Below are 21,881 nucleotides of genomic sequence, written 5' to 3'. Positions count from 1 at the left end.
AAAATAATATTCATTTACGACGAAAAGGACACAAATAAAACGTTATTTCCCTTATTAAATTAAGCTTGTTGTGACCAAGGAAAAAGATTCCCAACAAAGCCGAAAACTTTGACCGAAAGGAAAAATAATAGAATTAGAGCAATAACGTTACGTGGTCACGTGATTACCTCGTGAGGTGTGATATTGTCTTCAAATATACAAGACTCGCAAGTCGCAACTACTTTAGCTAGTGAAATGTTTGGTGTCCTATCAAAGCCTATTGCGGTGTAATATGGTTTTCTAATTTTCAGCATTATTTTATTTTCTGCTAAAAAAGGATTGAATAGGGTTATCGAAAGTTAATACTCTCTTTATAACGGATTCTATTATAATATTAGAACACTAAACAAGAATGCTGTGTTTGATTCTAGGAACCTAATATTATTATAGTATTTACTTTCTCAAGAATATAATGTTTGAGAATTTGGGTTTTTGGAAATATGATTAAACTCACGTTTGGAAATAATTATGTTTCCGATAGGATTATCGAGAATATGAAATTCTTATGTTTGGTTTATTCCTTGACATTCCATATAAGTTATTTATGCTTTCCAAAATATCCTTATTGTTTTTCTTTCAAACACGTCAGAATGTTTGATACAAAATATCCTTATGTTATATCAGATGCATAATTATTTCCAAACGTAAGAACTATTGTTTTTCTATCCGATAGAATTTTTGTGAAATAAAATAGTTCATGGCTTTTATATGTAGATTTTACAAGTAATAGTAAGTAATTGATATAACATATTTATTATAGCTCAACCATACTACTACTATACCAAGCATATTACAATAAGTTTTAAGTGATTTTCTACAAATATTAAATAAAAATATAAGATGACTCATGAAATCAATGATATTTTTTTATGCAAAGACAAGGACATGCAAGAATGTGACATAAATGAAACTAAAAACATAAAGTAGTAGCATGAACATCATCAAATGGTCACAATCAAACCCCAAAAGTAGCGTAAAAAAAAAAAGCCATAATAAAAATATCACATAGGCCAACCTTTTATTTTATAACTAAAACAATATCAGATCAGAAAAAAAGAAATATCAAATAATATCATCAAAAATTTAAAAGTTTGCCAACTAAATACAAATGTTACCCCTACATATATAATAGAGTCATCCATGCATCTATGAAAACTTAAATCACATAGTTATATTTATAATCATCAGGAAAAATGAAATAAATAAATAAATCTGGTAGTATAAATTTTTTATTTTATCTAAATTATAAGAAGAAGAAAAGTTATTTTGCTTAGCCCGTCAAGGGTGAAAGCTTTTGGGTTACCTGGTAATTGGTTTTGGCGGGTAGGGTTAGTTACCTGTAGGAACAGTAAGGATTGTTGTAAGTATGCGATTGTGACGTGTAAGTTATTTGAGTAAAGTTCTCCTACGTTAAAAAAAAATAAAAAATAAAAAATAAAAAAAAAGTTATTACCTTTTGGTATATATAATTGGCCCATATCTTATGCCCCCAAGCCACCGCCAAGGAGACTCAACTTTATAACTTTCAAGAGCACCAAAATCTTATAGAAATAAGTTTTTTCTACTTGACCAATGGCCATAGCTAGTAATTTGAAAGAGTTATAATATAGAATTTACCTATTTACTTATCGAACTGTTTAAAATTTATTTAGACAAAAAAGTTTCATGTGAACTTTCTTACAATATATTGCTAAGATTACTAATAATTTAAACAACAAATAAGCAATTTTGGATGATAAATTTCTAAAGACTACTATTTCCTCAATGAAATCGATATCAATTTCAAAAAGGATCCTCGAATCTTTTCACTACAAAAAACCGGCCATCTTTTGACGTGGCAAACAGTATCCAAGTTTTGCCACGTCAATAAATGTTGACGTGTCAAAAGTGGCACGTCAACAAATTTTTTTTTGACGTGTTGTATGTGACACATCAATATTTATTGATGTGTTACATTCAACACGTCAGGAAATTTAAATTCAATTTAAATTTTTTAAATTTTATTTAAATAACTCAATATTTAAATATTTATTGACGTGGTAAAATTAGACACGTCAAAATTTATTGACGTGTCAAAATGACACGTCAAGAAATATTGACGTGTTAAAATGACACGTCAATATTTATTGACGTGTCAATTTGACACGTCAAGAAATTATTATTATTTTTTATTTTTTATATCATGTTTATTTTATATTATATATATTTTATCTAATTTTTGTTTTTTATTATGAAGGATTTTAAATGAAATTGAGACTCAAAATCTTTCCAGATCTTTATTAAATAACACTGTTGCTGCTCTTGGCCGTCAGTCAATTTTTGATGTGTCAAAAATTGACACGTCATAAATTTTTTCTGACATGTCACTTTTAACCCATCAAAAAATTCTGACGTGTCAAATCCAACAAGTCAGAAAATTATGACGTGTCAAATCTAACACTTCAGAAATTTTCCGTTTCTGACACCCATAATTTTAACGCCTGAAACACGTCAAAAATGCCTATTCAGGAGGAATTTCTAACATGTCAGACCACCTGACACGTCAGAAAACTTATGTCAGCAAAAATTAAGTTTTTTGTAGTGTTTGCTTTCTGTTATTGCTATGTGCGGCCCTTAGAAAGGCCCGACTTCTTTTTGGACCAGTTGCTTACTATTTATTTCCTTTTCTTATTTGTATTTGTATTTGTGTTTTTTTTTTTTTGGGGGGGTCTTGCAGCCTATTCCTTTCGGTTATTTGATTTCATGTAAGGGTGCGTTTGAAATTGCGATTTGGCAAGAATATTCTGCATTTTTAAAAGATATTACAAAACTTAAGACATTTGACATTACGATTTAAGAAGCACTTAATCTAAAATAGGAAAAAAAAAATCTGAAATTTTTATAAGCAGATTAGGAAGTACTTATTTGAGAAAACGCAAATTTAAACAAAAATCACAATTTCGTATAACAAATATTTGATAAAAAAAAATTTTAACATGCTTTATTAAACATTTTTTTTTACTTATTAAAATTGCAATCCCAAACCGGTCAGAACTCTTTTTTCATTATTGATAATAATAATAATAATAATGATAATAATCAATCCTCGAATCCCTGATTCCTGAGCACGAATTTCATGGGCAAGATGACATTACGGCACTCATCGCACGGCCCCAGTCCCACGGTCCCACCGTCTCCATTTTCAAACTGTAGTCTGACAAGCACCGAATCATAGGAAACGCCAACACGAACCGCTTTTTCTCTTTCGCAGTGGTACTTTTTCTTGCATCTACCGTGACTGTAAACTTGGTTTGAAAAATCTCAAGATTCCAAACCCCCCTCAGACAAAACTCCATAATTTCTCATCTCCACACGCCTTCCCGGTCGAACCCTAGGATTGGATTTGGTGATTGTAGAACCCAACTCACACGCCAAAGATAAATAGATAAAAACTGCCTGGTTCGTGGTTCTCTAGTTTCAGATCATATTTTCCTTTTCTCTTTGGTGTTTGAATTTAGGATAAAGAACTTTAGGAGTTTATTTGGAGAAGTCTAGGGTTTAGGTGGAGATGTCTGCGGGGGTTTGCGGCAAGCGGGTCGGATTCGAAGAATTGTTCGGATCTTCGTCTCCGACGTCCTGCTCTGCGGCTAAGCGAGCCAGGAGGTCCGGTTCCGGATCGGATTTCGGATCCGGATCCGAGGACTCCGTCGCAGCTTTGCTCCAAATGTTTCCTGACTTGGATCCCGAGGTGCGTTTCAATGAAGAACTGTACAGTACATTCTATGTCATTTTTTTTTTTCCCATAACCAAATTCCCTGCCGAAATGGGCATTTGAAAGAGTTGATTTTGGCTAATGGTTCGTGTTTTGATTTGGGGTTTTCATAAGATTTGCATTTAGTTAGTTCTGTAATTAATTTCAATATGATGAGTTTATTTCTTGCGTTTTGCTTTGCGGTTCTTTCTCCACGGTGCGATGAAAAAATCATATGTATTATCAATGGTTTTCTGGGTACGTGATTTTTGGTGTGTGCTAAATTATATTTTTTTTGACAAATGACGCTTATATTGGTACCGCCTTTTATCCATTTCTTGTATTTTAGACATTTACAAACATATAAGACATAGACATTGCTTTGTTAGTTAAATCTCTTGACGTTTAGACTTTATGTTCTGATTGTTTTCTTTTTCTTTGTATTAGTTGGTGACAACAGTTTGTACAAATCACAATAACAAGATTGAAGATGCTATTGAGAGTCTACGATCACTTGCCTTTACTGATGTTAGTGCAAGAAATAAATCACAAAGCTTGGATTCAACATTTATTGATAATTGTGCTGGTGTTCCTGCTCAAAGCACAGCGGCGTGTAAGTTGCTTGTTATGCTTCCCTTAATTAATTCTTTTAGCCATTAGATGTTTAATGTCTCAAAATGTTCCTCCATTGGGCTTACACCACTTTGCCTTGTTTTGGATCTCTATTAACCAGGGGGTCAAATGTCGGATCAGAGAGTTGAAGATGTGGAGGACATGAGATCAACCGCTGATTATGGAAATACGTCGGAGAGTTCCAAGTGGGTGGATTTGTTTGTGCATGAAATGATGAATGCAAGAGACATGGATGATGCTAGGGGACGTGCTGTTAGGATCCTAGAGGCTTTTGAACAAAGTATAACTGCGCCCTCGAGGGCTTCAGAGGAGGTAATCAAGCATGCACTTTTGTAATTCACCTTTATCACAATAGATACCAAAATGGGTATGCCCCCAAAACCACCTGATCTCTGAATTATGTATACTTACCTCCTTGCTATTGTCTCCATTGGAGCAGCTGGAACATGCTTCTCTAAAGGATCATCTGCAGAGCTTGTTAAATGACAATCAGATTTTAAAGAGAGCGGTTGCCATCCAGCACGAACGCCATTTGGAGCAAGAAGAGAGGACAAAAGGAGTGGAACAGCTAAAGCATGTGTTAAACCAGTATCAAGAAAAAGTTCGAAGTTTAGAGGTGACATTCTTTTGCCTTGTCCTTTACACAACATTTTGTTGAGTTCATCTCGGGCATTAGCCATATGTATTAAATTGGAATATTTTTTGAGTCTTGACAGGCAAAGAACCTACATTATTCACTTTACTTTTGCAATTTTGTCACAGGCATATGCTTCTAACCTTGTATTTTAAGTAATTCTTAGCATGTTAGATCGTTTGCTTGGGGCCTTGTCCGAAGCATATGCCTTTGCATACGCACTCAAAGGCATATGCTCTTTAAGAGCGTAATCTTAGTTGTTCCAAGGATAACATAATCAGAAGGTTCTAAAACAGGGCCACTTGTTCAGTATTGTTGCCAACCCTTGTTTCCCTGTTGGCAACTTTGACATTTTGGAAGAAATAGTATATTGGACGATATTTAATATCATTTGTTGTGGATTGAGACTAAACAATGTGTCACGAGGATAGATTAGGATAACAACAGGATAGGAATATCGTGCCCCAGGATTTCCATGTTCGTAAGTAGAACTCTAATATGTGGATTGACGTTTACACTTGGTGACTGAAAGAATTGATTGTAATTTTCTTGTTTTGATACAGCTGACCAACTACGGCTTGAAGCTCGATCTGCAGCGGGCACAAGGACAATTTCACCCACACAGATATTGAGGTTCTCTGTATTGCATCACTTAATGTACTATTTCCCAAGATGCAATTATATATTATTTATTATATTACAGAAGGTTAATTGACCGTCCGTAAGATATATAGAGTATTGTACTGAGTTTAGCCATTAATCTAGTCCAAGCCAAGTTCACTTTGGCATTTTGTATGGAAGTTCCAGAATAACCCAATTCATGGTTTGATATGATGCAATTATTTTCCTTTTTTGAAATGGAGAAGTTTTCTTTACGATTTCCATTGCAATTTTTTAGTTCATAATACATTGAATAATGCTATTTAGTAGACTGTTATATGACTGAAATGACGCGACAGTGAAAATCAGTTTTTTTTATTATTATTATTTTTTTATTTTATGAGTGTTAATTTTTAAGTGGCACATCATCAAATTGTATAACCGTCGCCATCTTCTTGTTGCTTCTTCAATGAAATTATTGTACAAATTGTAGTAGAGAAACTTGATTTTGTTAACCCTGACTTCTGCAGTTGAAGAGGACTAGAGGAGTCCTCTTATTCAGCTACCAAGAGTCAGACAAGTGTCTGCCAAAGTCTGACGTGGATTTATTAAAAAAAAAAAAAAATCATAGAAATCTCTCTTCCCCCATTTCGTATTTTTTTTTTGTTAATTAAATTTTTATGAATTAATATTTAATTTCTAATGCCTCAAAACTTGTTTTTAAATTCAAAACTAAAATCTAGGAGTAGAAAGTTAACCTTTTAGGGATGGTATCATCTAAAAGGGATTCAATTATCTTAAATTTGGTGTTAATGTCTTAAATTTAGTGCTAATATCTCAAATTTAATTTTTTTTTTAATGTTTATCTTCTTTAATTAAAAATAAAAAATAAAAAAAATAAATTATAAATGTCTGAGACTTGGCTCTCTTGACAGCCGTAAATCTCTACTCCTATAGGAGAGAGGAGGAGTGGGGGACTTTGTCTCTTACAGTTATCGGTTAGGGGTGCGTGCACATGGCTCAGGTTTTGAATGTTAACCGTCGCAGGCCATTCTTTGGACAATTTTTTGGAAGTTAGCCCAAGCCCAAGCCCATCTATGGAGTTTTTTGAAATGACTTTTTCTTGACTCCTGGCCCAGTACGGAGGCCCAGCTTATTCTGCTAGGTTTAGGCCGCGCTTGGTTTATTCTCCTCTCCCCTTTTGTCTTTTTTGGGAGACTCCTGGTTTCGAGGAGGGATAGACAGAGAGAGCCCGACAAAAGAAAGAGGTTAAGAGAGAGAGAGAGAGAGAGAGAGAGAGTCAGAGATGGACCTGAGGGCTATAAAGATTTAGCTAGAGATTTGAGTTTTTCGGCGGATGATTTGATTTCTGATAGGAAAGGAATACTTTTTTGGAATTTTGCTTAGATTCAATTAAATAGCTCCTTTAATATTTTTGATGCGAAGAAAAGGTTTCTTTTAGCTCCAGTATTTACGTTTTTTTTTTTTTTTTTTTTTTTCATGGTAAGTTGTAATTAGTGTTTAGAAAAATCTAGAGGGCATAGAAAATTATAGAAAAAAGTCATTTACTAGACATTGTAAATGTCCTCCTAATGACTAATGACTTAAATAATACAAAACATGAGTGGTTGAGCCATAGGGGTTCCAAATGGCCAAGATGGTTCAGTTACCTCCTGCGGCCTTTTTTAAATCGAAGGACGTAACAAATGAGTAAATTTGATCCAGTAATGTTGAAATATGAGCATTTTATAGGCCGTTCTTTGAATTTTTAAGTAATGTTGATTTGGCAAGAGTGGATGGTATGAGGACACGTGGCGGATGTTTAAAGGCTTTAATGTGGCATATCATTAAATTTTGGACAGAATATGAAAAAAAGCAAACAATTGCGGTAACCGTTCAATAAAGGTACAACCCACAGGGACCAAATGGGTATTAAACCCTTCATAATACTGGGCATAAGGTTGTAAATGAACAAAGCTACTTGTGAGCTCGCTTGGGATCGGCTCGATAAAGCTCGGCTCGTACCCGACTCGATAATTAAATGAGTTGTTCGTAGACACGAAACTATACTCAGTTATTAAACGATACATATTCGTATAAAACCAGAGTCGCTTGTTTAAAGTTCATGAACATACTCATACAGGAGCTCGACTCACTTATTAGCGTGACTTGTATATATATATATATAGCTTATATAGTATATAACTTATTAAATAGTTTATATATTATAACTAGTATTTATGCTTATATAGTATGTAGCATAAATACTAAATATATATGGTTAAAATATTAATAATGTAGTCATATAGTGTATAACTACCTATAGTTAACTAGTGTATTGTGTGTATTAAACTAAGTTAACTAATTAGTTAATATATATTCTCAAACTAGAATCCTATGGTTTCTTTGGGAATGACATGGCTTGCTCTAGTAAATTATATAATCACCTGATTTTCAATCTCCTCCTCAATGGGTATCTTTTCAGACTCTTCCTCTAACAAAGCTTTCATCTGAGATTTCAAAACATATCCAGGTGGAAGAGCATGCCTGTAATGGCAGTCTTGACAACCGTTTGGGCAAACCCAAAACCAACCATATTGTTTCCTCTCCACTGCTTCCAAAAAGTATTTACAGACCTGGAATGACCAGAAATAAAAGAACATTCAATTTGAGCTCTTTAGAGCAAGTGATGTGAAGATAATGTCATATGTTGTTTTGCCTTGTTTTGTTTTGTTTATTTTTTTTAAAGAGCACACGTTAATCTAAACCTAAGTGTAAGAGCCGATTAAAAAAAACAAAACAAAACCTAAACCTAAGAGCCGGTCAAGTGCTGATATATTAGGGAGAGAAGCGGCTTGAGAAAAGACAAGGAACCCTAGTAGCTTTTTTTTTTTTTTAAAATAATAAGTGGGCTGACATGGCATGTCCACTCAGCAAGTCCAGATTTCCCCGGATAGTTTTCTTGTGCTAAGCATTACTCCTTGTCAAATCGCGTGGTAATTAAGGAGTATAAAATAAAGTTACCCCAAATAATTAAAAATAATTAAATAAATAAACCTTAAAAAAAAAAAAAATCGTGGAGTGCCACCCACCCCATTTTGGTAATTGGGGGTGGAAAAATTCACTACGAGTTGGATAATCTCACTAACTTGATAGACATTCACTTGGATTTTAACAATTTTGAAAGTGAGAATCCCAAAGGAATTTGGGAAGTTGATGAATCTAATTTGAATGAGTTTGTACTTCTCTGGATTGGAAGATATTTTGAAAGAACGTTGCTCATGAAGAAGAAATGACGCATCCTGCCCAATGAATGCAAATACAAAGGAGTTGGGCATATCTATGAATGCAAGTCACCGGTGCTTCCTTAAGCTAGTGACTTGATGTATCTGGGATGTGTTGGAAGCCCATCCCCAAGGAGTTGGGCAAATGATATTACTGTAAAAGATATTAGGTTGCATATATTACTGCCAACTCGGCATTATAGTGCACTGATCAAAGTGCATCATTTTGGGAGGTTTCTAGCCAGCCGTCATCAATTCCGTAATGTGCCTGAAATTTAGAAAGGGAAAAATTATATTTAGCTCTTACAATTTGGTCTAAATTATTTGATTGTCTCTGAAATGCTCATGTGAGTTTCAAATTAATGTTTTCGTCACTTTACTATTAAAATTAAGGTTTATCTGCCTACCATGTGTGACACATGACACGTTGTATGCATAGTATCAGAACTATGTTGACATATTTGCCACAAGATTAATATCTAAATCACAAGATTATATACGTCCAAGATATCAAAACCCAACAAACCATATTATTTTGTTGTAATTACGTCTTTTCATTAGTGTTGACCATATCTTTGGACGTAGAGTCAGATTTGGCCAAAGTCTTATGAAAATACTCTTGTTTTAACACTCACTTAACCAACCAAATTTACGTATTATAATTATTAATCAATAAGAAAGATTATTTAAAAAAAAAAAAATGAAATAGGAAGGGCTGAGCCACCGCTAGCCACCATGGCCACCCCCGGTGGGCTGGGGGCCACCATTGGAGTGGTTCCCTACAACCCCTAGCCCTAAGTTTGGGTGGCCAAACCACCGTTTTTATATTTTTTTAAAGTTGTATTTGTTATTTTAAAATTTTATTTTATTATTATTTTTTTAAAAAAAAAAATCATAGAAATGCCAATTAAAAAGTGGTCATGTGCAATAACCAGCTTAAATGCAACAAATAGTAATTTTATGGAATAATATAACAAAGAAATACGGCGTCGTATAAAGACGGCCCCTCACAGGCTCACTAGCCCTCGAGAGAAGACATAGATCACCCCCAAAAGGCTCTCCCTCTCATTTCCCGCCTTTCCACTGTTCAACCGATCCACATTTCTCAGCCTCCCTCTCTCTCACCTCAAATGGACGACAAGAAGAAGAAACGACGGCGACCTGACCCGAGCTCCTCAAACAGTAAAGCTGGTATACCTCACGTCCAATCCAATCAATTGGTTTAATCGATCATCAGCTAGTAAGGTGGGTAAGTTTCTGGAGATGCCGACTGTCCTGGAGGAATTCTCGGTCTAGCGTATTCAGCAAAAATTACCCATCCTTCAAGAGTCTGCAACACCACACACAACAATAAACATTAAGTAAGCTATTTCATAACAGCCTAGAAGAAATTGAGCAATAAAACAAAAAGTTCAGACCTCTACCATTGACAAAATCAAAGAACAATAGTCAATACACAAAACTACATGGTTTCCATCATTCAAACCATAATGGCTCACATACTAGTATCATCTTCTTAGCTTTTTATCCAGTACACAAATTGACAGGAAATTCAAGGTAGACAGACCTCTCCATCCATCCCTTTCACTCCGTTCTCTGAATCTTCTAAGGTGGCATAGTTCACAAATCCATAGCCTTTTGAGTATCCAGTAGCACGGTCTGTCACCACCCTGGCTGAAACATAGGCAAAAAAAACTATCAATGGCATAACCGAATAATCTCTACCTAGGGCAAAGATCAATGAACACAAAAAGGCCATTATCTAACCCAATGCAAGATGATATTTCACTACTAAATCCTTACCACCATTTATCTATTCCAAATTTATGAATCATCCCAGAAATTTGTATATTTCATTATATAGCCTATACCCACTATGTGATGCACACAATAATGAACTTAACAGTATTCTTTTAATTGGTAAATTACACATGCACCAGCTGGAACTTGAACCTGCAACCACACCCTCCACACCATTCTTAAGAGGGGAAGGAAGTGTCATTTGAACTAGAAATCATTGGCATAAGATTATAAAACCGACAGTTATCCTTCTTAGGTGAAAATTTTCAAAAACAATCATAAATTCAATATTATATGAGCTGAGTGGCAATCAACTGAACCCAATCTAACCTATCTCAAATATTTTGGGTTCACTGCTCCAGCTCCTGCATATCCAGGCCCACTTGTCCTTTCCCATTTCTTTTTATAATGCCTTCATGCAATTACATACTTGAAAATTTATATGCTACATATTTGAAAATATTTGAGACACAGAAAGTAACTGTTCCAATGGTAGCATATGCCAAAATAATGAATGCAAAAAGAAAGGTGAAATACTCTCCACCCATCCAAGGATAACATGACAAAAAGTAATGTCAATGAAATCCAATTTCCTGGTGTGTGCCAATTATCAATCCTCCCTGACAAATTCAATCCTCAAACACTTTGATATGCCATACACCGACTATACTGATGTAAAAACAAGAAGTGCAAAATAATAATCGACCTCTAAAGCAAATGACAATTTTAATATTCATGATTAGCAACATTGATTTTTTCTTAGCCGTATATATTTGGGATTCAGTTTCACACAAACAAAACGCAAATCTCGACAAATTGAACATCATAGGGTCCCATAAACATTTTATGAATTAAAGAAAAATAAAAAGGCAAAACCAGTAAAAAAATGACTTTACCGTGAACAACTTCGCCAAATTGAGAGAAAGCTTCCTGAAGTTTCTCTGATGTGGTTCTCTTGTTAAGCCCTGTAAGCACAAATGTTGAATGATTCTATCAGGCCATAATCATGCATATATTACTCCAACAGCACAAGGAAATTTCCTGCTAATACAAGTAGCTGCCAAGACACTAACCACAGTTGGTGGCACTCCCAACAGTATACCTTGGTCGATCCTCTTATCAACAATTGTAATAGAAAAAGACAACCTCTTTACAACAATCCATTTGCATCAAGGGGAAGGAATAATGAGAAATGTCTATGAATTTAACTTAAAAGAAGATAGACACCAGGGAACCTATTCTTGATCCATCAATAAGGTAACTGACTAAGCACTGGAGCCTGCTTATCTTTTTGAAAGAGCATAGTTCAAGGAGAATCTTTCTGGGACTATATATATTTATTCATTTATTTTGCCACAATATACGTATGATATTTATTCTAAACTATTTCTTTGCACCTAAATTATCTTTTCTGGGAAAAAAATAAACCAATTTGCAATAATTTAAAAATCCCAAATTCAAACTTACTTAACAAGCCCATCCCATTCTTTTAGAAGACCCCAGAATCTAAATCAAAATCTGAAACAAAAGCTCCCTCATGAGTCATGAAAAAGATGGCCCAGAAAATATACACCAGCAAGAAATAAATAGAGCGCTCTCTAGGCTTGCTAAAAATCTCAAATATAGAGATAAGAAATTAACAATCAAAACCCATTCATGGTAAACGACAACTAATCGTAATTTCAATTCTTGGTGAGGCAAGTATTACCGTGGACAAATAGGGTCGTCGAAGGAGAAACAGCAAGCTTATCACTAGCATTAGCAGCAAAGGCCGAAGCAGAAACAGAGGATTGAGAAGAGAATACCGAAGTGGATAGAAACCGCCTCACAAGTCCGGGCCTGAGCGCCATTTCTAGTCAGCTTTCTTCGATACAGTGGAGCAAACAAACCTGCTTTTGGGTGTGGCTGACGGGGGGAAATGAAAACAAACCATAAACCCTAAACCCTGACTTGTTTTTGCCTTTTATTACTTTACCGGGGGGTGGCTTCAGGGTTGTTATTTAAACCGAAATAAATGTCACCAAAAAAAAAAAAAAAGGAAAATTTTTTACTTAGTTTTCAAAATTGTGTAGCCGCCGTTAATCTAAATGAAACGGTGCATATGCCACCGTTTTGACACCTCCAAAACAGTGAATTTTGGTTGACTTGAAACCCCCAAATCAAAAGGGTGGAACCTGCCGAAGCCCAGCCCATAGCTTGCCGGAGACGACGCCAGAGCCCAGCCCAGCCCTCTCCGGTGCTCCCTCTCTCCCTCTCTCTCTAGCGGCAGCAGAGTGCCAGAGACCTTGCTAAATCTCAGCCCAGCCCAGAGCTTGCCGTTGAAGACGCCGGAGCCCAGCCCAGATTTAGCCGGAGAAGATGCCGGAGCCCAACCCAGACCTCTTCGGTGCTCCCTCTCTCTCTGGCGACAGCTATGATGCCGGTTCCCTTCTTGTTCTCTGGTGCTCTCTCTCTCTCTCACCGGCGGCAGCAGAGAACCAAAGCCAAGATATCGATGCCCCTCTCTCTCTCCCTTTCTCTCTCACACAGACCGGAAAAGAGAAAAAATTTATCAGTCACCGAAATGCCAGATCAAATAATTGAAATCTAGTGTCAAAAAATTGCTGTAATCTCTGGTTGTAAAACCCATATCAAGTTTAAATCTCTGTTTTTTTCTTACTTGAAATTTAGTTTCAATTAATTGCTTAAATATCGCTAGATCCACTAGCCATGTTGTCTTTCTCTGATTTCAATTCTTCAAACTCCTCCAGTGAGAACTTGCATGATGCCGCCGATGAGAACTCCTCAATTTTTTGACCCAATCTACTGCCATCAGGTGATGTGTCACGGACTCCCATTGCTTCTTTGCCCAAAAACAAAACGACCTCAATCGTGGACCTCTCTTTCGATTTGGGGGTTTCAAAATAAAATCTCAAGTCAGCAAAAACTCACCGTTTTGAATGGTGTAAAAACCGTAAGTTTTGATCTTACGTGTTTACAATAGAAAGAGATCAAAAATTTCGACTGATATAGCATATTGTAAAACGCACCGTTTCATTTACGTTGACAGCGGTTGCACAATTTTAACTGTAAAAATTTTATTGGCATTCCGATTGACAAAAAAAAAAAAAAATTTTAAGAAAAAAAATTTAGAAATTTTTTAATTTTTACAGATTGAGTCAGTGACTTATAATATATTTACCCTAAAATTTAATGACAAAGACGGCTACAAATTCCAAATAAGTTATTTTGGTATATTATTGTATTAAATTTTCTCTCGTATAATTATATCCTAAAAAATAAAACAAACAAATTAAAATTAAACAAAAACATGTAACTGTAAGTTAGGTTTTTCCCTCCTAGCAGATATATTCAAGTTATGCGAATTTGTTTTTATTTTATTTTCTGAGTTTTAAGGTATGTACTATCGGTCCATGCCTACTGGAACAGCAATATTTCAAATTCTTTCCTTCTAAATACGAACGTTATGGAAAAAGGAAATTGAAATAGAAAACCGGTTGAGCTCGTTTTACTCCCATGGCTTCTACTTCTGGTTTCAACCAAACCGACACCAATGATGGCTCATCCTCTTACTTCCAGAAAACAGTTTAGTGTTTTTCTCTACTTTCTCACAACAAAACCCTCCATCCATAATTTGCTAGTTCTGTCTCCTTTCTGACAAAATTTGTGCTTTTTTTTTTTTTTCTTTTTTGGTTTTACAAGGTATGCTTGCACGATTGGTGGTTGATTAAAGCCGGAAAGGACTTCGAAGGGAAACGACTAGCCGTTGCGGGGTTTACATCCAGAGAGTAATCTCTCTTTCGTTCTCTCTTTTGGGATTTAGGGTTTTGTTTTCAAGAATTTGTATTTTGGTTTGATAATTGCCCTGTTTTGGTTGTTGAAAATAAATAGAAATGTTGAATTTTTGAAGTACATTTGAGAGTTGTGAAAACATTTATTCTGGTAAGCCACCGTTGTATTTGGAGTGTATCAATTCAGAGGTCCTAAAAAAGAATCAAGTGTATATTTTTGTTTATCTTCCCCTATTATCTCTTCAAACAGGCAGTGTTTTTGCAAACTTGTATTGTATCGATTATACAGTAAGTGTTCATGAACGGAGAGAATGTGTCTGGGTTTTTACTTTTGGGGTTGATATTTTATTCTTATTTTTTTATTTTTGGTTTCAGGCAACAAGCTGTGCGAGTGTTTTCCACGGCACCTATAGTCAATAGATACGATGTTTTTACTCTGGAGACTGCCGATGGGATATGTGTATTGCTGAAAGGGTTCATTAACAAGCTGCGCACTAACGATAATGGGTTTCCCTCCACGGTACTATGTTCTTTTCAATTTATTTATTTTTTTTCCCAACTGAAATAAGCTCAAAGAAATGGATTTGGCAAAATTCTTGACATTATGGCCTAGACTTTAAGAGAGAAATGCTGTTCTCTATGCTTTTTTCTTCTCACTTTAATATCTTGATGCAATGAAGAAACAAGCAATGATGAAGGAGTTCGTCTATGATTTTGTTTTTTCTGTTTCAAGCACAGAATAAAGTGAACTCTATGCAGGCATTTTGTCTATGTCCAAGTTCATCAAACTGGCATTGACATATCAAGTCGTAGCTCTGCTTGTCCATTTAACATTCTCTAAAAGTTAGTATTGTCATTGACTGAAGACATGTCAATCCATTGTAGGGTTGCAAATGGCATTCCATTTGCTAAATTAACAAGCATGCTCCTGTCATAAAGCTGACCCTGCAACTAATTGAAGCTTACATCCTTTCATTCCAAACAGGTTTTTAGTCGTTTCGTGTTTGGCTTTCCTCCTGACTGGGAAGAATGTGCTGCAAAGTTCTTGGAAGGAGATTCTTCCACTGATGTTCTTTCAGGGAGTATACCTGATTCAGAGGAGTTTGCTGCTCATCCAGAAAGTAATATATTCCACGCCAGTTTGTTTCGATCATATTTAGTTATTAAAATTGATCAATACCCGATAATTCTGTGAAATTCTTAACTTTGACTTTTGAAACATTTTTTATCGTCTCTCCATCTTCTGGGAATATGCAGTCGTTGCTGGTGAGAAAACTGTTACTCCATCTTCAGAACAAACTCCGAAAAATCACAAGCAGGTTATTCATGAAGATAAGCATGACATTGAAGCTTCAAAAGGTTGTTCTCATAATGCCACATTGCGGAATCTGAAAAGCAATCCGAAGAATGACCCAGAATCTAGATGTTCTGTGAAGCATAAAAACAAAAGGTTGAGTCCTATATCAAAGACATTTGAAATCCCAGATGGAGCAGAACTGAAGAGTTCATCAGGTACCACCAATCAATCCAAGGGCAAAATAGACATATCAGATAACTTTCCAGACCATTCTATGGGCCAAATGTTGGAAAAATTGTCAGTGAATTTACAAAGAAAACAGAAGGAAGAGAAATGGGCAGTCAATGGGTCGAAAGGTAAAAGAAATAAGATGAATTCTGTTCCATTGGTATCTGATGATGTGAGCAATATTTTACAAAATAACAGCTCTGAATTTGAGGGCATTGATATCTCCAGTCCGTCTGCTGATGAAGTTCAAGAGCCATTGCATGAGAACACCATAAGAAAAGAAGATGTTGAGCACGTTGGAGATAGTCCAGGGCAGAATTCTGCTACTAAACACGCACTAGACTGTGGAAACATTATGACTCAAGGTGGTATGCAGTCAAGGAAAAATAATTCAGCTAGGTCTCGCATTGGGCGTGTTAATAAAAATCGTACAAAGGACTTGAAGAATGCAGTAGATGAACGTGAAAGCGATGCTAAAGAACAAAGCACCAGCAGAAAGAAAATATTTATTGTTTCTCCAGAATCTTTGAGTTTTGGACGATCTAGGTCAGGCAAGTCTGGCACTCAATATGCTTCTCTCTCTCTCTCTTTCTTGCACTGACTCGAATCATAGCACGAAGTCAACCTCATTAGTCATATGTATGGCAAACACAAAATCACTTTTTTTTTGGAAATGGCTGAACTCCCCATAAATTGTTTAAACATCATTTTTCCCTGGTTGTGCTTTCTCCTGATTTAATTGTTTTGCATATGTTGCAGGGAGAATACTTCTGCCGACCTTGCAATTCTGGCGCAATCAACTGCCAGTTTATGATGCGGTTTGTACCTTTTCTGGCTTATGCGTGGTGTCTTAGTCGTGAATAGCACATGCTTGTACTCTTGTAACATAGTAATTGGTTGATATCTGGCAAATTTGCTAGAATCTGTAGACAATATTATGACCAGAATTCTATTCAAACTCAAAACATCATAACTTCAATCACATAATTATATCTATGCTACCTAGTATTGTCAAAACATTTTTATAGGGCGATGGTTGGCTCTTCATGTACTAGCTGTACCTAGCATGACAAAGCACTCTCCGAGCGCATGTTTGACTACTCAATTTCCTTTGTCTTTTAACTTTACCTTTGTTAGAATAGTAATTAAATGATTAAGTTCATCGTTCCCTGTCAACTTAAACTTTTAAGATAAGTGATGATCTAACATGGTATTGAAACAATGGTTATCCTAAATTTGTAATTTACCTCTCATTTAAGCCAAAATATTTCATAACTTGTTGAGGGAGAGTTTGAGTCCACATGTAAGAGAGTAATAAAATAGTAATTAAATCAAATTATTAATATTTATATATTTAAGAATTGTGTATTGTCTGACATTTTAGCAGTGGCAATCTACATATCCGTCTGGCTTGGGATGAGGCTGTGTAAGCATAGATAGCATTACTTAAATGTTATTTATATTTGTAAGCATAGATGTTAATGTGCAGTATTATTTTTTTCATATAGAAGTAAGGAAACATGTATTCTCTCTATCTGTCTCTCTAAATGCTCCCACTGTGTTGCTTTATCATGTCAGTCATTAGATCCTTACGGAAACTTTAATTCTTACCAATCATGAGAAAATCCTTATTTCAAAATGAGCATGTCATTCTTTCTTATTCTTTTATTTGTGTATTCAGGATCGTAAAATCACTGGAATTAAGGATGAGTTGGATGTGATAGGAACGTCAAGAGGTTTGTTGCCTATTTAACTATTAAACATTTCTTTTTGGGCAGGGGGGCGGGGTGGGGTGAGATTGAAAATGATTCCCACTTTCACTCATACTATTTGATCCGAAAACACTTAAACTCTTGCTGTTGTTGGAGTTCATGAGCTTCCGAACATATATAATCACCAAGTATCCCCAATCTCTTGTCCCGACTATTTTAGTTTGGCAATATGCATCCTGTCCTGAAATTTTCCTTTTAAAGCCCTATATACACATAGGTTCTTGTTTTGGCTTAATGAGTTATAACTATACACATATAGTATTCCTCTACCCTCTTGATAACTTTACTCTGCCAGTTGCCATTTCCAGCTGTTTAAGCTGCATGTACCTGCAGCTGATGGTTTTGCCTCACTGTGTTTTTTAGGGAGTAGATCAGAACCTCAGAAAAAGCGAAGGCTGTAGAAGTGAATGTTACTGGAAGCTTTAGCATTTGCTGTTGAATTTGAGGGGAATTAAGAAGGTACGTCCCTGTTTAGCAACACCTTTAAAAATGCATTTGGCTTCTTAGAAAACAGTTTTATGAAAACTGAGAAGAAGAATTGTGTGGCTGTTTCTGAAAAACAAAAATGGACAATTGTTGAAATTTCTGGTCTATTTGGAAATCCGAGAATAGACTCAAGGGTGTATCTTTCTCACCTGTTCAAGGGAGACCTACAGAACATGCAAATAAATTCTGATAGCTTTTGGTTTTCACCAGGTTAAATGCAGGGAGAAATGCGTAATTGGGTAGAATCTGCCTACAAAACTTGTTTCTTTGACATGGCATGGTTCCTTAGAAAACTTTACCTGCTGTAGGCATAGTACCAAATGTACATCTAGAAAAGATTTTTATAGTCGTTACCATTATCATCATATAAAGTGACATTCACAGACACATGTTTGGTGTCTAGCATAAGTCACTGCCAATATCAAAGAATTGCTTGTATGGTTATAGCGGAACACGCAAGAAATAGTGCAGTTTATTCAGGTACTTGATTATCTTTGTTCTAAAACAGTTGTTTGATGTTATGCAGGTTTTGGAAATCAATTCAAGTGGAGCAAGATGTATAGAATTAGAGGAGTGGACTTTCTTGGGTATTTTGCTTTTTTATTTTTTATTTTTTTATAAAGTTTAACATTTTCCTTTTTTCGTCAAATGATGGGAATTTGAACATCATGGCATCTACTCCATAGCAGTTGATTTAGCCAAGACACCAACTGTATGTGAACCTATAATGACTTACTCCTATGTATAGCAATCTATTCTATTGAAAGCCTGCCTATTCTCAAATGTGCATTACACGTTATTCCTGTTTCGTATATGCAACAACACAGAGTCACACTAATGAAGCAAGCTTTAAGATTGCAGGCACATTTTGGAGGATGATTTTTTCGCTTGAAATTTATTACAAGCCATTATAGAGAAACTATTGGTGGAATTAACTCATTAAGTGTATATCTGCATACTGCAATGGTTGGAGGAAATTGTTAGGCTTATAAACAAATTTTATAAAAAAAACTTTTACAAATTGGTGTGGCACAATATGATTGGGTTTCTCGAAATTTGAATTTATCTCATATCCAATTATGTTGTGTTACATCAGTTTGTAAAAGTTTTTTTTTGTAAAATTTGTTTGTAAGCTTAGCATTCCTTGATAGTAATTTTACTTTCTATTCATTAATTTAATCTTCAATCTTAATATATTTTTAATTTATGCTTTGGCCCTCGATAAAAGTTTTTGGTTCCGTCCCTGAGTGCGTAACTTCGATCGCGCGCACATCGCATTAGCGCTTTAGGCACACTTTGTATGGTCACTTTCAAGTTTCAACCATGAGGAATGCTAGACTTACATAAATTAAAAATATATTGAGATTGAAGATTAAATTAATGAATAGAAAATAAAATTACTATCTAGTCATTGTTAACAAAATATAAACATATCATCAACATAATCATGCTTTATATGGATTCAACCTCACCAAAAAAGTAAACTCTTAGATCATTTAGGTTGAGGAAAACTGTATGGCGTTCTTTGGGCCGAGATACGGAACTGATCACATGGATTATATTTTTTTTAGTTATTTATAGGGCTAAGGACTGAAGTTATTTTTTTGCTAGGGGCCAAACATAATTTTTTTGGGCACATTTACTGTAACTATAGCAGTTTTCGAAGGAAGGGGAGGAGCCATGGCCATTGTGGGTCCTTGAAGAACTTGAAACAATAGGGGAGCCTCGAGGTGGTAAATTGCTAAGAGAAAATTTAAACTTGAAACAAAATCGCAATGCAAAATCCTTAGAATGTAGATTCATGTCCATCACATAAAAGATACGATAATCCAATTATACAACTTAAGAATAGTTGCATTGAGAATGAATGTTAAGGGAAAACTGTTGATTTTTTGAAGTGTTTTCTAAGAAAGTGTCGGTGCTTAATAACTTAATATCTCCATGATTAAAAAAATAAAAAAAATAAAATCTAAAATGGCATTGTAAAACAAATAGAAATGCCAAAAGGGAAATACTGTTTATTCTTAAATTTCTTCTAAATTGAGTTTAACATGTGAAAAACATATATATATATATATATATATATATATATATATATATATATTTTACTAGAATTATTTAAAAATGATGTATTTGTCACGTACTTAAAAGATGTATAACAATTTTATAGATTAAATTGAAAGAAATTATTTCAACCCAATTTTTTTAAAAAAGAAAAATTAGAAAATAAATTTGGGATCATCGGATTATGTTATTTTCAAAAATAATAGAAAATTGTTAGGGAATCATATACAATTTTCGAAACGAATTTGTAGCGCTTTAAGTACGATTTTAGACTTCAAAGAACGCATACAATTATCACTAATTAGGCCTTTCTTATATATGGCTTCCAGCAAACATGTGTTATTATAGTCATTTAAATAAAATAGTTCCAGTTGGTTTTTTATTTTTTATTTTTGAAAGGTAAGATTTCGAAGCCAATTCCTTCCTTCTCAGGTTCACATTTCCCACCACATCAGCGATCAAATAAAAAGCACAAATCCGCATGAGACACACACTGGGAAATCTCATCCCTCGATTCCAACGCTATCGACGGTAAACACCAACTAAGCCAGTGCACGCGGATCGACATCCTCTGCCGTCGATAAGACCTTAATCCAACGGTCCACAGTTCCAGTCTTCCGTATCAAAGGACGAGAAACACAAAAACCAACCAAACCCCTCCACAAGCACTCATTAAAGACGCTCCAGGCTCCACATCAGCGATGCGAGAGAAAACACAATCCGCAAAAAGAACCTCTGACAACAATCAGCCGTCGATTGAAACACTATCGACGGTTTAAACAACTCTAAGGCAAATGACGCGGATCGCCATTTCAACCGTCGATAACTCATAAATCCAACGGTTACAAGCGTCCATCTTATACACGAAACACAGACCTTATCGGCTATATAATAAATCCACCGGCCCTCAGGAATCCGACATTGCATTTTCATCAGGAGACACAAAATCCCCAAATTCAAAACCCTAGATCTCTCTGTTTAAAATGTCGGGTCGTGGAAAGGGAGGCAAGGGGTTGGGCAAAGGTGGAGCGAAGAGGCACAGGAAGGTTCTCAGGGATAACATCCAGGGCATTACGAAGCCTGCGATTAGGCGTCTGGCCAGAAGAGGCGGTGTCAAGAGGATTAGCGGCCTTATCTACGAGGAGACGCGTGGCGTCCTGAAGATTTTTCTCGAGAACGTTATCCGTGATGCCGTCACGTACACTGAGCACGCCCGGAGGAAGACGGTCACCGCCATGGATGTCGTTTATGCCCTCAAGAGGCAGGGAAGGACTTTGTATGGTTTCGGCGGCTGAGATGGTTTTATTTAGGTTTTCTGAGAGTTGTAAATCGGCTTTGATTGTTCCTATGGTAGTGGGTCGTAGGGTCTGTTCTAGGTTACTCTATATGGTTTGTAATTGCATTTCTGTTTGCAATGGATCTTAGTGATATGTTCAAGAAACTATTAATTGAATTAGCCGTGTGATATTGTTGTTGTTTCGTTCATGTTAATCAATGAAATGCGTATGCAAATCCAGTCGGAT

The 21,881-nt window shown here is 35.5% G+C and overlaps 4 protein-coding genes across 8 annotated transcripts; 3 read left to right on the top strand and 1 right to left on the bottom strand.

Annotated features, from left to right (window-relative positions):
• Positions 1-3,273: 3,273 nt before the first annotated feature.
• Positions 3,274-5,912, top strand: LOC132192039 (uncharacterized). The gene is made up of 5 exons (XM_059607225.2): positions 3,274-3,766; positions 4,217-4,382; positions 4,503-4,714; positions 4,842-5,018; positions 5,600-5,912. The coding sequence occupies exons 1-5, from the start codon at positions 3,587-3,589 to the stop codon at positions 5,666-5,668; spliced, it is 804 nt and encodes a 267-aa protein (XP_059463208.2). The 5' UTR covers positions 3,274-3,586; the 3' UTR covers positions 5,669-5,912.
• Positions 5,913-9,843: 3,931 nt separating this feature from the next.
• On the bottom strand, positions 9,844-13,651 carry LOC132192363 (organelle RRM domain-containing protein 2, mitochondrial). 4 transcript variants are annotated; one of them, XM_088511209.1, is made up of 5 exons: positions 13,380-13,651; positions 12,429-13,240; positions 11,617-11,685; positions 10,488-10,594; positions 9,844-10,250 (listed from the first exon to the last, which is right to left on the bottom strand). In XM_088511209.1, the coding sequence occupies exons 2-5, from the start codon at positions 12,568-12,570 to the stop codon at positions 10,158-10,160; spliced, it is 411 nt and encodes a 136-aa protein (XP_088367335.1). In that variant the 5' UTR covers positions 12,571-13,240; positions 13,380-13,651; the 3' UTR covers positions 9,844-10,157. The 4 variants fall into 4 exon arrangements, with proteins under 4 accessions (XP_088367335.1, XP_059463663.1, XP_059463662.1 ...); XM_059607680.2 differs by having other exon boundaries at positions 12,429-13,236; XM_059607679.2 differs by having other exon boundaries at positions 12,429-13,651.
• Positions 13,652-14,136: 485 nt separating this feature from the next.
• Positions 14,137-19,076, top strand: LOC132191361 (dentin sialophosphoprotein-like protein). Of its 2 annotated transcripts, XM_059606328.2 has the most exons (9): positions 14,139-14,305; positions 14,423-14,508; positions 14,887-15,031; positions 15,497-15,632; positions 15,769-16,587; positions 16,796-16,854; positions 17,718-17,772; positions 18,172-18,267; positions 18,821-19,076. In XM_059606328.2, exons 1-8 carry the CDS (start codon positions 14,237-14,239, stop codon positions 18,207-18,209), a joined length of 1,407 nt encoding a protein of 468 aa, XP_059462311.2. In that variant the 5' UTR covers positions 14,139-14,236; the 3' UTR covers positions 18,210-18,267; positions 18,821-19,076. The 2 variants fall into 2 exon arrangements, with proteins under 2 accessions (XP_059462312.2, XP_059462311.2); XM_059606329.2 differs by lacking the exon at positions 18,821-19,076 and having other exon boundaries at positions 14,137-14,305; positions 15,769-16,582; positions 18,172-18,207.
• A 2,177-nt stretch (positions 19,077-21,253) lies between these two features.
• On the top strand, positions 21,254-21,837 carry LOC148583461 (histone H4). The gene has a single exon (XM_088511210.1). It carries the CDS (start codon positions 21,342-21,344, stop codon positions 21,651-21,653), a length of 312 nt encoding a protein of 103 aa, XP_088367336.1. The 5' UTR covers positions 21,254-21,341; the 3' UTR covers positions 21,654-21,837.
• The last annotated feature ends 44 nt before the right edge of the window (positions 21,838-21,881 follow it).

This window comes from Corylus avellana, chromosome 10 (assembly GCF_965113065.1).
Source record: "Corylus avellana chromosome 10, dhCorAvel1.hap1.2, whole genome shotgun sequence".
Taxonomy (NCBI): Eukaryota; Viridiplantae; Streptophyta; class Magnoliopsida; order Fagales; family Betulaceae; genus Corylus; species Corylus avellana.
The sequence above is the reverse complement of the archived record's forward strand: the minus strand, read 5'-3'. Positions and strand labels throughout refer to the sequence as shown.

Coding starts and splice junctions, on each gene's coding strand:
- LOC132191361 (XM_059606328.2), top strand. CDS start 14,237: ATGGCTTCTACTTCTGGTTTCAACCAAACCGACACCAATGATGGCTCA. Junction 16,855..17,717: donor AACTGCCAGTTTATGATGCG/GTTTGTACCTTT, acceptor TTGTGTATTCAG/GATCGTAAAATCACTGGAAT. Junction 17,773..18,171: donor TGTGATAGGAACGTCAAGAG/GTTTGTTGCCTA, acceptor TGTGTTTTTTAG/GGAGTAGATCAGAACCTCAG.
- LOC148583461 (XM_088511210.1), top strand. CDS start 21,342: ATGTCGGGTCGTGGAAAGGGAGGCAAGGGGTTGGGCAAAGGTGGAGCG.
- LOC132192039 (XM_059607225.2), top strand. CDS start 3,587: ATGTCTGCGGGGGTTTGCGGCAAGCGGGTCGGATTCGAAGAATTGTTC. Junction 3,767..4,216: donor TTCCTGACTTGGATCCCGAG/GTGCGTTTCAAT, acceptor TCTTTGTATTAG/TTGGTGACAACAGTTTGTAC. Junction 4,715..4,841: donor CCTCGAGGGCTTCAGAGGAG/GTAATCAAGCAT, acceptor CCATTGGAGCAG/CTGGAACATGCTTCTCTAAA.
- LOC132192363 (XM_059607679.2), bottom strand. CDS start 12,570: ATGGCGCTCAGGCCCGGACTTGTGAGGCGGTTTCTATCCACTTCGGTA. Junction 10,595..11,616: donor ATTTGGCGAAGTTGTTCACG/GTAAAGTCATTT, acceptor CCTATGTTTCAG/CCAGGGTGGTGACAGACCGT. Junction 10,251..10,487: donor TGAAAGGGATGGATGGAGAG/GTCTGTCTACCT, acceptor GTGGTGTTGCAG/ACTCTTGAAGGATGGGTAAT.